The following is a 13,612-nucleotide window of genomic DNA, read 5'->3' on the forward strand; positions in this document are numbered from 1 at the left end:
TCTATCTCAAAGGGCTCAGCCAAGAGACAGAGATGTGCCAGGATCCACACGTGAACTCATGGGTAAGCCTCGATTTAAGCCAAAGTTTGAGCCTCCTTAATCCTCCCCAGTTCAGATTGCCTGTCAGCAAGGCATTTGTGGGACATGCCTCAGCACATAACTCCAGATTTTAAAAAAAGAAGCAGCCATGCAGCTCACTTGCGCTGTGGACGCACAGCTGTGCTTGGTCATTCGACATGACCACAGAGGAAGGAGCATGACAGCATGAAAGAGAACGGTTAGGTTTTCTCCGCAGCCAGCTCATCGGGGCTAACAATGTCCTAAGAATGCAAAACATCCCAGGCACTGGGGCCAACTGGTTTCTTCCGTCCCAGTTGCCATTGCTCATTTTTGGAAGAAAAAAGTAACAGGAGAAACTTTCAAGATGAAAAGGAATTCAAAGGATTTTTGCATTCCTCTATTATGACATTTAAGTATTTCAAAATCAAACATCTTTTTTTGCTCATAAACCCTTAATCCTTTCACCAAAGCCTTATGAAATATTACTGCTGCCCTTCCTCCTATTGATTTAATATATTGCATAGCATAACATGAAAGTTCTGCCGGTGGAACTATACATCTCCTCTCAATCTGCCTGATAAATGAAGGTGTACATTGGACCTCTCCTTACGTATGTCACTAAGAGGATGTTGGCTTATGACTGAGAGATGAGAGTTAAGCAGTAGCTGTGGAAAGGAAAGGAAATAAATAAGATGGGCATAGATGTTTACTTTACTTTGGGTTGCTAAGACCTAAAGAAGATAGGTCCACTCAAGTGGAAAAGAAACAAGAGTCTCATATGACTGTATCACTTTCATCCACGAATCTTAGAGTTGGAAGGGATCCCTAGAGACATGCAGTCCAGACTCCTGCTCAATGCAAGATCTCCAGTTAGAGCATCCAGCCTCATTTTGAAGATGTGCTTAAGGACTGAAGTGTCTGGTGCCTCAATATTATTGAGTATGGTGAAACAAAGAGATCACATATTTAAGTTTTGGGATGGGTTTTCGTTTTGTTTTTTTACTGTGTGTACAATGTGATACCATACAAAGGCTTACAAACATGGACATAAAGATACAGACGTCAACACTTCTATTTTACAAACTTGGATTTGGTGTTGCGTTATAAAAATGCATCTTTACAACATACACAATTAAACCATTGGAATATAAAAGAGGGAAATTAAAAAAAAACCTGTCCATAGGTGCGTTGCAAATAAATATAGGTTAACATTCTATTATATACACAAAGTAATTTTCCAAAGGACAGTGAGAGATGGGCTTTTCAGATACTCAACCTTACATGTTTCTGTTAATATTCAAAGTAATATTTACATCAGATTTGTACACGGATCTTTCCGTTGTCCACAGATCCTGAAAAGCAAAAGGGGGAAATTACTATTCAAATTATGGAAATAAACTTGGCTATTTTTATTGCAGGAAGGGAAAACCTTCTTTACTCCTTGCCTGCCACCATCCATTAGGAATATATTTACCTATGAATTATTTAAAAGCTTGTTCTGTATATCTTCAAAGACTTGCTTATAAAGGTCATCTCTGGACTTCAGGCCATCCAAATAAACTGAAAACAAAAAGAATGATTTATGAATTCTGTGAGCAAGGATGTTGCCGGTTGCATTAATTTAAAACTGTAGAATTAAAATTCATCTGGAGAATTTGCTCACTCATTATAGTCATAGCTTTACAACACTGCAGTCTTAAGCATGTTTTCTAAATATATTTTAGGATTGTGCTTTAAATACTAAGAAACAAGTGGATAATGTGAGTGTGCCGTCATATTTGTTGGGAATTCAGGCTGCATACTGCTCCGTTATGAATTTTTAAAACAAAAATATTCTTATCTCTTGGCTATATGACTGGTATAGTGGCTTGAGTGTTGGACTCTTGGAGGACAAAGTTTGAATCCATGCTTGGCCACCGAAGCCTACTGAGTGACCTTGGACATGCCTCACTCTCTAAGCTTCAGAGAGAAAGGGAATGGTGGCAAATCTCCCCTGAATAAATTCTTTTTTAAGAGGCAGAATGCTCTAGTGGTTTGAGCATTGAATTAGGACCCCAGGAGGCTAGGTACAAATCCTCCCTCAGCCATGGAATGCTACTGGATGACCCCAGGTAACTTAAACTCTCAGCCTAAGACAAAGGCTATGGCAAAACTCCTCTGAACCTGGCTAACAATACTTTATGATAGGCTCACCATAAGTCAGAGTCAAAGGCACAAAATAACAGCAAATATTTATACTAGAAACATATCCTGCACCCCTGAATTTCACCACCTCATCTCAGAGTCGAAGTCAGGTCTTTGATCCTTACCAACATCAACTTCACTGGCCTCCATTTCTTTCCTGTGTTTAAGATACATGGGCCAGACGTGGCCATCAAACAGACCAGGAGGGTCAGGTACTGTATATTTACGGGTACTAGAGAAGAAACAAGAGAAGAAATGTCTTATGGTGCACGGTTGCTGTAGAATAAACAGTTTCTGACTTGAAGGGATGTCTGTCCTCTCTATTGCCCTCAAAACGAGTGGCCATGCATTATGTAAAAGGCTTCTCCTTAAATTAAGCTGGACCTTTGCAGGTGGTATCAATGGAATGCAAAAATGCGCTGATATCGGTGCCATGTCATGGTCCCTGATGTGGCGCTGACATCCTAGCTGGCTGTGCCCTTTAGGCGAAAAAAGCCACCTGGCTCAGCTGCCCCCGTTGCCACATGCAGCATGAAGATGAATCATGCCACTAACCCAGCTATTCTACACGCCATTATTAACTTCCCCTTCTGACACCCCTATAAAAAGATGTGTTTGGGATCGGTGTTAATAGGAAGGAATGTTTCCTGAATGCCATTATGTCATGGGAACAAGATGCATAGAGAACCAGGGTTGAGATACCACTCTTACCTCCTCCTTTGTTTGCATTCATTGTACGGAACGACTAAGTAGTACCGCTTGTCCAACAAGTCCACTAGTGGCCTGAGGGAAAAGAAAGACAGGGTTACAGGCAGGATGGTTCCTTACTGAAGAGGCTTAAGAGGAAAAGATCAGATTAAAATAACAAAAAACAAACCCATGGCTTCTCCATTGCCAGTTAAGGCCTGACACAGGTGCCATGCTTGATGGCAATATCAAGGCTGAGTGGGGTTTTGAACCCTGTTCTTAGTCCAACATTCAGCATTCAAACTATTATACCATGGTGGCTACAATATAGAGACCCTCTTGTAGGTTTTTTTTTTTTTTGCAAGATGTATTCATCTTGCCTTGCTTTGCTTTCTTCCATGGCTGGGAGAGTGTGACTTGCCCAAGGTCACTCAATGGGTTTCCATGGTCAAGTGGGATTTCAACCCGAGTCTCCTGGAATCCTAGTCCAACATTCAGACCACTACACTGTACTGTCCTACAGCTGCCTAGGTCCCTCAGCACTGGCTGGGCTGGCTAGGATGAATGAAAGTTCTAGCCCAGCATTGTCTGGTGGCACACAAATTGCACATCTTTTCCAGAGGTGAAAATATCAGTTGAGGCTTGCATGAAGACATGGTCATTACAAACAGATTCATGGATTCAGAAATGGATTTCCCAGCATGTGTGCCAGTAGGAAAAGTGGTAAACAGTAAGTTACACAGCCTGTATTTTTGGTGGCTGGAGGTTGAGGGGGGAAACAGGAATTTGTCCCAGTTGCTTCCAAACATCTACAGGCCCGAAAACTATTTGCCAAACCACTTCTGATATGCCTGCAGTGTGTGAGATAAGCAATTTACTATCAACATTCTGCCTGAGAAGAACTGGAACTCATCATTTGAGTAGCTTTAGAGGCACCCTGCCTTTCAAAGTGTTGACAAGCCTGCATATATAATCCTTGTTGCAGTGACCTTCAGGAATTAAATGAAGATTTTCTTTAACTGGAATTCTATTACACAACAGTCCTGACATCTATGGGCCTCCGATAGGAGGCTTCATACCAGATAGCCCTTGAAATGTTTGGAGGCCACAAAACTTTCTGGAGGTTCTTACATCTGCATGGCATTGGGCTGCTTATAGCTTATTAATATAGCTATGCTCCATGGTCTATAACTCTTTCCTTTTGCCTTTGAGCCCAAATAAGAGGTGACACTTTTAATTTATAAAGTACTTGGATGCAACAGCCTTCTTTACCGCATTTTCTTTAAAAAACTCAACAAACTCAAGTGTACAGTCCAATCCATGAATCTTGTTCAACTGGCTTGTGAAGTGGGAGCCTCTCCATGTTAAAGTTTATTCCACTATATGAGGATCAGATTTAGGGATACTTAGGAATATAAAATATTCCAGGTTGATGTGACTCAAGCAGCTGATTTGTTTTTCACAAAGAAGAAACATAATGTAAAGATACATAAAGATGAAACTGCACAGAAGAAGAATATGGTTTCTGGTTTGAATTTCTATAAAGAGCTGATCTAGAATCAAATCAGGGGTTTGTTGCAGAGTATGAGATCACCATTTAAACCCCATAGGACCAGAAGTCAGTTGAAAAAGGAGGCAAACAGATAACCATTTAAAGAAAACAAGCAGAGTAAAGGTATCTTTACCTGTAGTTGTAAAGCAGGAAGCCTTCAACAACCAGGATGTGGACATCATCGTCAGAACTGGGCAACTTTGAGCCATGTGAAACGTTTACTCCGTGGGATCGGGCAAATTTCACTGGATTCTCAATCCACGCACGCACGGTGTTCACCATCGCTTCCATATCCAAGGAATCCAGCACTAGTGAGAAGAAAGGAAAATATATATATACATAGAGAAAAAGGTCAGTCATGAAAATATATGAAAAATTCAGTGTGAAAGTGTATGAAATTATAAACGTGTGTTTATAGAATTATGTAAATTTTACAATTAAGTCTTTTTTATTTAATAATAAAATTATAGTGATAAAAATATACTTAGGAAAATATACATTACTGCATCCTATAGCGAACACCGTTCTTACCATCCCATTGCTTAAAGCCGTCTTCCCCGACTTGTATTTGATCTTGTGGCTGAAATATAGTGATCAATAAAACATTGCTGCAAACGCAGGGTGACCAAGCTACCTACGATCCGATCACAACCTGGACACTACTGTAAAAATACACACATACATACACACACAACGGAAGCAAGTGCTCACTTATAGCAAAACAGCTCTGGCGCAGAACAATGACAATTCAGATTGCTTTTCCCCATTTACCCCATTCCCCGACCCGGTCCCCCAAAAGTTTCTCAAGAATATTGGGTTTGGCTTCCTGTCCTCCCCTGATCCGCTGCTACCAATTTCAATTTCAGTTGTCAGTCTCTGCAGTGACCGTCTGGTGCTACAATAGCTATGAACTCAGGGCTTTAATAGGCTGGGTCACAGCTGCAGTTTTAGGATGCCCCTTGTGTAAGCCAGTTTTAAGTTGCATCTTCCAAATTGCAAGGTGTAGTTATTCAGAGGGGATGAGGGCTTTGACCCCCAAATAGGAATTCTGGTCCCCAGTTAAATTAACCTTCAGTCCCCAAATGTTTAGCACCGACTTCAGATGAGCATTTGGAAATAACATTTTAGCTATCCAAAGAACAAGTGAACAAACACAATTAATGGAGTGAGTAATTTTCAGTGCTCACTCTCTTCAATGCTAGTAATTTGGGACTGAAGGGAAATTTCATGGGGTGGGGATTTTTATTTGGGGGCAAATGCCGTCATTTTGTCCTCCATCCCCATACTAGACCCTTGTGAGGCCAAAGAATGGTATCAGTGGAGGTTCTGCGTTGCATATTCTGCAGAATGATCTGACATAACCTGGCACAAGTTGCATCTGTACTGAAGAATTAATGCAGTTTGATACCACTTAGCTCAATGCTGTGGAATCCTGGAATTTGTAGTTATGGCCCCAGAGCTCTCTGACAGAGAAGGCTACATATCTCACAAAACTACATATTGCAGCACTCCAGAGCACTGAGTCATGGCAGTTAAAGTGGAGTCAAACTGCATTAATTCTGCAGTGCAGATGCAACCGAAGTCTTTGTGAATGCCTGAACCAGAGACCTCTTCTTAAAGATGGGTTTTTTTTTGGGGGGGGGACTTAAATTGCAACCTGCTATGGCAGTTAAAGGGGTGTCAAATGGCATTAATTCTGCAGTATAGAGGCAGCCACAGCTTTTCCGCTGAGGTAAAGCAGGCTTAACCTGGGCTGAATGCAGGGAGGGCTGCTGTGGACGATGGGCATCCTCTACTTTGCAATTTATCATGAGAAGCCACCTGGAAATACTATATCCATCCAAGGCTACATCCACACTGAAGAAATAACCCAGTTTGGCCCCGCTTTAACTTGTTGTTTGGCTCAAGGCTATGGAATTCTGAGAGTTGGAGTATGTTGTGGGGTCCAGAGCAGAGCTCTGCTTCAGCTGAGCATTTGGCTCTGCTTTGCTCTGGGCCCACAACAAACTGCAACTCCCAGAATTCCATAGCCTTCAGCCAGGATGCTGAAAAGTGGTGCCAAACCGGGTTATTTCTCTAGTGTGGATGTAGCCTATAAATGTACTGTTTCAGTGTACAGTACTAAATATCAACTTTTATCAAACGAAAGTATAGCGCTTTTTATAAATAAGTGAATGTTGTTTGCTAACTTGGCCGTTGTCATTTTTATCTCAACTGCATTTACAGTTTCATTTGGAAATCCAATACAAGAGGAGCAAAATTCCTTGGCTAAGGACATCTGATATGTGGGGCAGCAGGGCCACTGTGTCTTAAGCGGTCAGCATTTGCCCCCATGAAGAGGACGCAGGGAATGGCAGCTGAGCCACCGCCACTTCCTTTGACCCAGCTCTTGAAGGAAGAGGTGCTGATCTAGACCAAGTCAAGACCAGAGGACTTCCTTTGCCTGGTCTCAATCCTTTACCACTTAAATCCAATCTTCATTTAAAGACTGGTTTTTAAGATGAAGAAATGTTTTGTTCTGTAGTATTGGGGGCACTTCTTGTATTATTAGTTGTAAGATTTAGAGAAGAAGTCCTACAATGCCTGTTTTATACACAAGTTGTGTGCAAAAAGCCTTTTGGCAACGCTTTTAGTCACACTGAAATTTGTGGGACATGAATTAGTCACTGCCCCATTGACCCACGGATTTCAGCAGGGTTTAAAAGCATGGCTCAACCTGGAATGCAGACGAAACGAGGCAGTTATTGGTATTTTTGGAATGATCCCTTTCACTTTACACAAAAATATAGTACTATGATTCCATTTTAACTGCTTTAATGCAGTTAATGCAGGTCTGAACAGCCATGAATTGGTCCCTTTCATGATGTAGCAAGTAGGTTAGTGCTAAGGTTTCCACGTTTTGGAGTAGAGTTTTCAGTTGATGCAATGACATAGAGTTTCTTGGGGAGACCCTATTAACAAATGGAAGACACCCAAAACATCTCCATTAAATGCCATTTCCCATGGACGGCAGGGAAACCCTTTGTTTAAATTTGATATTAGGAGTGGAAACAAACTAGAAAGTTGAAACAAGGCTTGTTTGCTTGTCTGCTGAGCAAGTCATGGCTTAAGCAACAAACCATGATCAATATAAACCATGGCTTATCATCACATGTGAACCACAGCTTGAAAAGGTTCCTTTTTGACTACAACTCCCAGCAACCCCCACTATAGCCACTGTCTGTTGCTAGGGGATTCTGGGAGCTGTAGTCTTTTTAAAAAGTCAGTTTTCAAAGCTCTGGCGTGAACATAGCTAGTGCTTGTAATATGGCTAGAATGAATGGCTAAAGAATGGTTAAAGCAAAAACAAAACCCAAGCTCAAAGCAGGTTGCAACAATTAAAACCATTGTGTTTTTCATGGAAAAGTGAGGTTTAGTGATTACAGGTTAAGTCTCCCTTGCTTGAAATACTCTGGACTAGAAGTGTTTTGATTCCCCCCCTCCCTTTCCGGCCAAGATTTTGGAGTATTTGCATGTACATAATGAGATATCTTGGAGATGAGACCCAAGTCTAAACATGGAATTCATTCATGTTTTGTACACACCTTATACAGACATAGTTTGAAGGTCATTTTATACATAATATTTGTCATAATTTTGTGGATGAAACAAAGTTTGTGTACATTGAACCATCAGAAAGCAGATGTGTCAATGTCTCAGCCACGCATGTGGGCAATTTTGGAATATTTTGGATTTTGGAATTCCTGATAGGGAAGACTCAGCCTGTATCACAAAACCAGAGGTGGCTGTTTTCCAGGGTAGCATATATATATATATATATATATATGCCAGGAATTGCTGCTTATGACAGTCACTTTTTGTATTGAACCTTGTTGTATTGCTATTGTACATCCTAGTCATACGTGCTTCATTTGTGCTAACAGACAGATGCTCACCGTCTCTCTCGTCATTGCTAGCGTGCATAATGAAATCTTAAGAACTATGTGCATGGTTTAAATATATATATTAGACTAAACAAGAGGGGGAAGGAGATACTTACCTTGAAGAAATCGTCTTGATGGACAACGCAACAGTTTGGAAGGGCTTTGATAAGTCTATTGGTCAAAGTGGTTTTGCCACCATTGGTCACACTAGATAGGAAAATGTGAAGCAGAATTGCGGGAGACATTATTAGACAAATGACAGATTGGAAAACTTCGAATGAGCATCATGTCACCTTTGCGCGGACACCGCCTCAGCCTTTTGGGTTATTTTATTTAAAAAGGTTAAAGCCTTCTTCAACATTCAGCAATTCCTTAAGTAAAAGAGCTGTTATGGTATGAAAACAATAAGCCTGAGGTCCAAAAACACACTGCAGAAATAATCCAGTTTTAGACCACTTTAACTACCCTGGCTCAGTGCTAGGGAATTCTGGGAACTGTAGTTTTGTGAGACATTTAGCCTTCTCCGTCTGAAAGCTCGGGTGCCACAAAAAACTACAATTCCCAGGATTCCTTAGCACTGAGCCAAGGCAGTTTAAGTGGTCTTCCTTTCAAACTAGATTATTTTTGCAATGTGTTTTGGACCTGAGAGTCTCCCTCCTCCAAAATGCTTGGGATCAAAAGTGTTTTGGATTTCAGAGTTTTTCAAATTTGGTAATATTTGCACCTACATAATGAGATACATCTTAGAGATGGGATCCAGGTCTAAACATAAAATTCCTTTGTGTTTCATATGCCTTATACACATAGCCTGAAGGCAATTTTATATATAATATTTGCAATAATTTTGTGCATGACACCAAAGTTTGTGTACACTGAACCATCAGAAGCCAAAGTTGTCATTCTCTCAGTCACACAACTTTTAGATTTTGGAGGATTTTGGAAAGGGAGACTCAGGCTGCGTCCACATTGGAGAAAAAACCCGGTTTGGCACCACTTTAGCTGCCCTGGCTCAAGGCTATGGAATTCTGGGAGTTGGCATTTGTTGTGGGCCCAGAGCGGAGCAGTGCCAAACTGGGTTATTTCTCCAGCGTGGATGCAAAGTCAGTTTATAAAACTCATGCTCACACACAAATAGCAATGAAATATGTAGACTATATGAAATATGTAGGCCATTTCCTCCTTCTTCCAACTTCACCAAGTTAAATATGGTAATGTAAGATGGATGCCTCAAATATCCACCTTACATTTTAAATGTTGGGATGGTCTCCATTCTTGCTTGGAAATCTGGACTGTCAAATCAGCAATTGGTAAACTGCTTTTGGAGCCTTTCCCTGAAGGATGGGAAATAAGTAACTAAACTAAGTAACTAAATTCTAAAGAAGTAATTAAAGGAATAAGCAATCACTTTCCAAAAGGAATCCAGCCCATTAGTCACTGTTGAAAACATTAACCAATTCCTGTAATTACAGTATTTGTGAGGATGGAAAAATACATTCATTTAAGTGCAACTTGTGGGGCACTTTTTGTTATTTTGTTGTTACTTTTGTTATGTTTTACTTTTTGGCAGGGAGGGAGAGGAAGTTTAGGCTCGCTGGGATACAAATGAACAACTTCAGTGTCCTTAAAACCAATTGTCAAGTAATAAGAGTAAGTTTGTGGAGACACCAACCAAAAAACAGCTTTGCTATTGCTTTTTAAATGTAATTCTACACAGTTGCTTCCAGAAATAAACTAAAGCGGTGGTTTCAATGGTGTTTACTAGTGAACACATAGTGCATCCCTTCCTGGGAGGTAAACACCACTAAAGAGAAATGGGGGCTTATTCCCGTGTAAACCATTCACACGTTAGTTGCGTGTCGCGTGTTTAACTTCCTCAAGGCGGGGGGGACTCTCTTGATAGGGTTCTTCTTATTCTCCTCAGAGCCTGGCTCTTCCATATAAGGAAGAAAAGGCGGGAGAATTTTCAAACTGCCCGCCTCGCGCGCGCGCCTTTCAGCCTTCCGCGGCTCTGATTGGCTGGCGCGCACTTCGTTTAATTAAAGGCGCGAGCGCGCGCGAGAGGCGAGGTTATAAATAGGGCTGAGGGTCGTCCGTTAAACGGCTGCCTTCCCTTTGGCGGGAAAAGGGGGAAAATGTGTGCTAAATAAAAGACTCTACGCCTGAGGGGGATGTTTAATAAAAATAAAACATAAACATTTTTGTGTGGATTATTTTTTCTCCCCCAAAGAAACAACTAATTAAAGGGACCTTTAAATTATCTGGTTTATATTTTAGCATGGGGTTTTTTGAGGTAATATGGCTCCATTTCACACAAGCCCATGCTAAAAGAGGACTAGAAACCAGGCTTGGTCTGCACTGAGGAATGAATGCAGTTTGAAACTCCCTACTATGGAATTCTGGGATTTGTAGTTTTGTGAGGTGCCACAGCGTTCAGGCAGAAAAAGATAAATGTCTCACAAAAATACAAATCCCAGAATTCCACAGCTGGGAGCCTTGGCAGTTACAAGAGTGTCAAAATGCATCCATCATGCACCCAGAGAAGAATAAATATCTCTCAAAACTACAAATCCCAGAATTCCATAGCATGGGGGCATGGCAGCTAAAGCAGTCCCAAAGTGTATTATTTCTGCAAGTTAGACTCCAGTCATAAGCATCCAGTTCTCATAAGCATTCAGACATTATCCCCATATGTTTCTCCCATGCAATTGCAGGCGGTTTCAATTGCTAGATTAATGGAGGGGGAAATTGTATATTTCAAAAATTGTACATATAAAAAAGGGAATGAGGGGGATCTATGGAGAGACAGGAATAGATGTCCTTTAATATTGTATTCTCTATATTGAGACAGGAATTTTTGCTAACACTTTCCATATATATATTTTCCTGCAAGTGTTTTAGAAAGGATCCCAACAGATTATTACTGTTATTATTATTTTATTTTCTTATATCCTGCCTTTCTCCCATTATTATTATTATTATTATTATTATTTACAGTATTTATACCCCACCCTTCAGTCCCAAAGGCTCTCAGAGCAGCTTACAATTATTATTATTTTTAATTAGACTATATTTATATTTTAAATATAGGGACTCAAGGTGGCAAACAACATGTTCCTATCACTTTGTCAATGCATTATTAAAACTGGGTACTAATGGCATTTGAAATACTAGAATTAAATCAACTCTTTAAAAACAATAATTTATCTAGATCTGGATTCCCTTCACCCAGTTGCTACCTTCTTTCCAAGCCAGATCACCAAAAGAACATAAATAGGGGAAAATGTGCTGAATCTGTTTTGCAATTCTTTGGACACAAAGCTTGCAAACTCCGGGAAACAAAGCCTTTCCCTCTTGTTTTTAAGAATGGAAAAAATAATTTTTTTTAAAGCTTAAATACAATTTGGACCTTGCTTCTTTGATCCTCACTTTTTGTATCAAAATCTTGCTTCCTCCCTTTTGGGATGAAATATACAAATGTATACTATATTTCCAAACTTCAGAGCATGCAACAATAAAGAGAATGAGGAAGAGATGAACAGAGAGCATGCAACTGTAAAGAGAATGAGGAAAATGTTCATGCTTACCCTCCTATTCCTATTATGAACTTCATCTTCCTTTGCTTTTTTTTGTTCTAATGCAGGAATGCAAGAAAAGAAAAAGAAGCAGCAGAAGCCTGGAAGAGCTGGAAGAGACTGAAGATTTTACTCTTTCCTCTCTCTGGCTCAGCTATTTCATTCAGGAAAAGGGTGTGTGGGCCTCTCCTTTATACTCCACTGGGGCCCAAATCCTCTCCCTTTCCCCTCCTTCTCTCCGCCCCACATTGGGATGGAAAAGCACCAAGAGCACAAGGGGCACATTGGAACACACTCCACCATGCACAAGGAGAGGGTCATGCGCATTGCACTTGCACCTGTTAAGCCCTTTTCGCACTTCCTCACTTCACTCCTCGCTCTGGCCTGGCCGGCTTTGCTTATAAATAGCTCCTTGGCTGTCTTCCCTTTGCCTAAAATTAGTCATGGGCCACATAGAAATGTCAACCCCCCCTCGCCTTCTCTTATGCTTCCAGACACTCAGGGATGGGATCCTTGCCTTCTCTCTTGTTTCCTGGAAGGACATCTGCTGGAAGAAGCGGGAGGTTCTTCCATCCGCAAGGATGTCTTCTAGAAAAAGCAGAGACAGGATGGCCATCCGTGCGGACCCATTTTCCATCCACAAGGACAGCTTCTAGAAAAAGCAGAAGCAGGGTGGCATCCATGCAAACCCATTTTCCATCCAGAAGGACGTCTGGTAGAAAAAACAGAGTCTGGACGGACATCCATTACAAGGAGTGCTTGGATGGTGTCTTCCTGCGTGGCAGATGTAGGTTGGACTGGATGACCCTTAGGGTCTCTTCCAATTCTATGGAGCCATTGGATGCTGTCTTTCCATAAGTTCTTAAAATGCAAACCCATTTCCCATCCAAAAGCACATCTTCTAGAAAAAGCAGAGGCTGGACAGTTACCTATCCAAGGTGTTTTGATGATGTCTTCCTGAATGGCAGAAATGGGGTTGGAATGGATGGCCCTTAGGGTCTCTTCCAACTTTGTGATTCTATGAGTCTAAAGTGCCATTGGACGCTGTCTTTCAACATGTTCTTAAAATGCGAATCAAATTGTGCCACTGAAATTGCCCAAGTCTAATACTTCTATTGGATCCAGGTAACTAGGATAAAGCTGGTAGATCAGCCTTAGGGGAAGGAAGTGTCAATACGGTTTGTACTGAGGTTTCTCTCTGTTTCCTAATCGTGTATCACTCGTTCTTTCTAGTTCTTAGAAAACACTGAGGCCTTTTCATGCATGAATAATACGGAGGTGCCCAAAAGAGAACCCAGGGAACAAACGTCATATCGCTTGTGGAAAAACCCAGCGACTGACTCCCTGAGCATGTCCGCCTCACAAAGGACACGCCTGCAGCTTCCTGGGCGCACGTTTTGTATTCCTCATAAAGCAGTACTTAATCCTTCAGTTGTTCAGTACACTTGCAAGTCATAGTTATAACATGGGATGTATCAAAGCGTAGCCGGTACATTCATTGGTCACGTTCCTTGCGGCCACGCGGTATGCGCCAGCAACTTGGAGCCAAGGACAGTGACGTCTCCCCCTCGCTAAAGGATGATCCAGACTCTCGTGCTCACCGTCTGAGGATGGAAGCTAAACAGGATTAAATT

General features: G+C 41.2%; 1 protein-coding gene across 2 annotated transcripts; it reads right to left on the reverse strand.

The window, feature by feature from the left end:
• Positions 1 to 1,031: 1,031 nt before the first annotated feature.
• Positions 1,032 to 12,369, reverse strand: NMRK2 (nicotinamide riboside kinase 2). Of its 2 annotated transcripts, none has more exons than XM_042479995.1 (8): positions 11,991 to 12,369; positions 8,523 to 8,613; positions 5,015 to 5,063; positions 4,617 to 4,791; positions 2,956 to 3,027; positions 2,370 to 2,476; positions 1,535 to 1,620; positions 1,032 to 1,412 (listed from the first exon to the last, which is right to left on the reverse strand). In XM_042479995.1, exons 1-7 carry the CDS (start codon positions 12,014 to 12,016, stop codon positions 1,535 to 1,537), a joined length of 606 nt encoding a protein of 201 aa, XP_042335929.1. In that variant the 5' UTR covers positions 12,017 to 12,369; the 3' UTR covers positions 1,032 to 1,412. The 2 variants fall into 2 exon arrangements, with proteins under 2 accessions (XP_042335929.1, XP_042335930.1); XM_042479996.1 differs by lacking the exon at positions 11,991 to 12,369 and adding an exon at positions 9,651 to 10,024.
• Positions 12,370 to 13,612: the final 1,243 nt, after the last annotated feature.

This window comes from Sceloporus undulatus, chromosome 7, assembly GCF_019175285.1.
Source record: "Sceloporus undulatus isolate JIND9_A2432 ecotype Alabama chromosome 7, SceUnd_v1.1, whole genome shotgun sequence".
Taxonomy (NCBI): Eukaryota; Metazoa; Chordata; class Lepidosauria; order Squamata; family Phrynosomatidae; genus Sceloporus; species Sceloporus undulatus.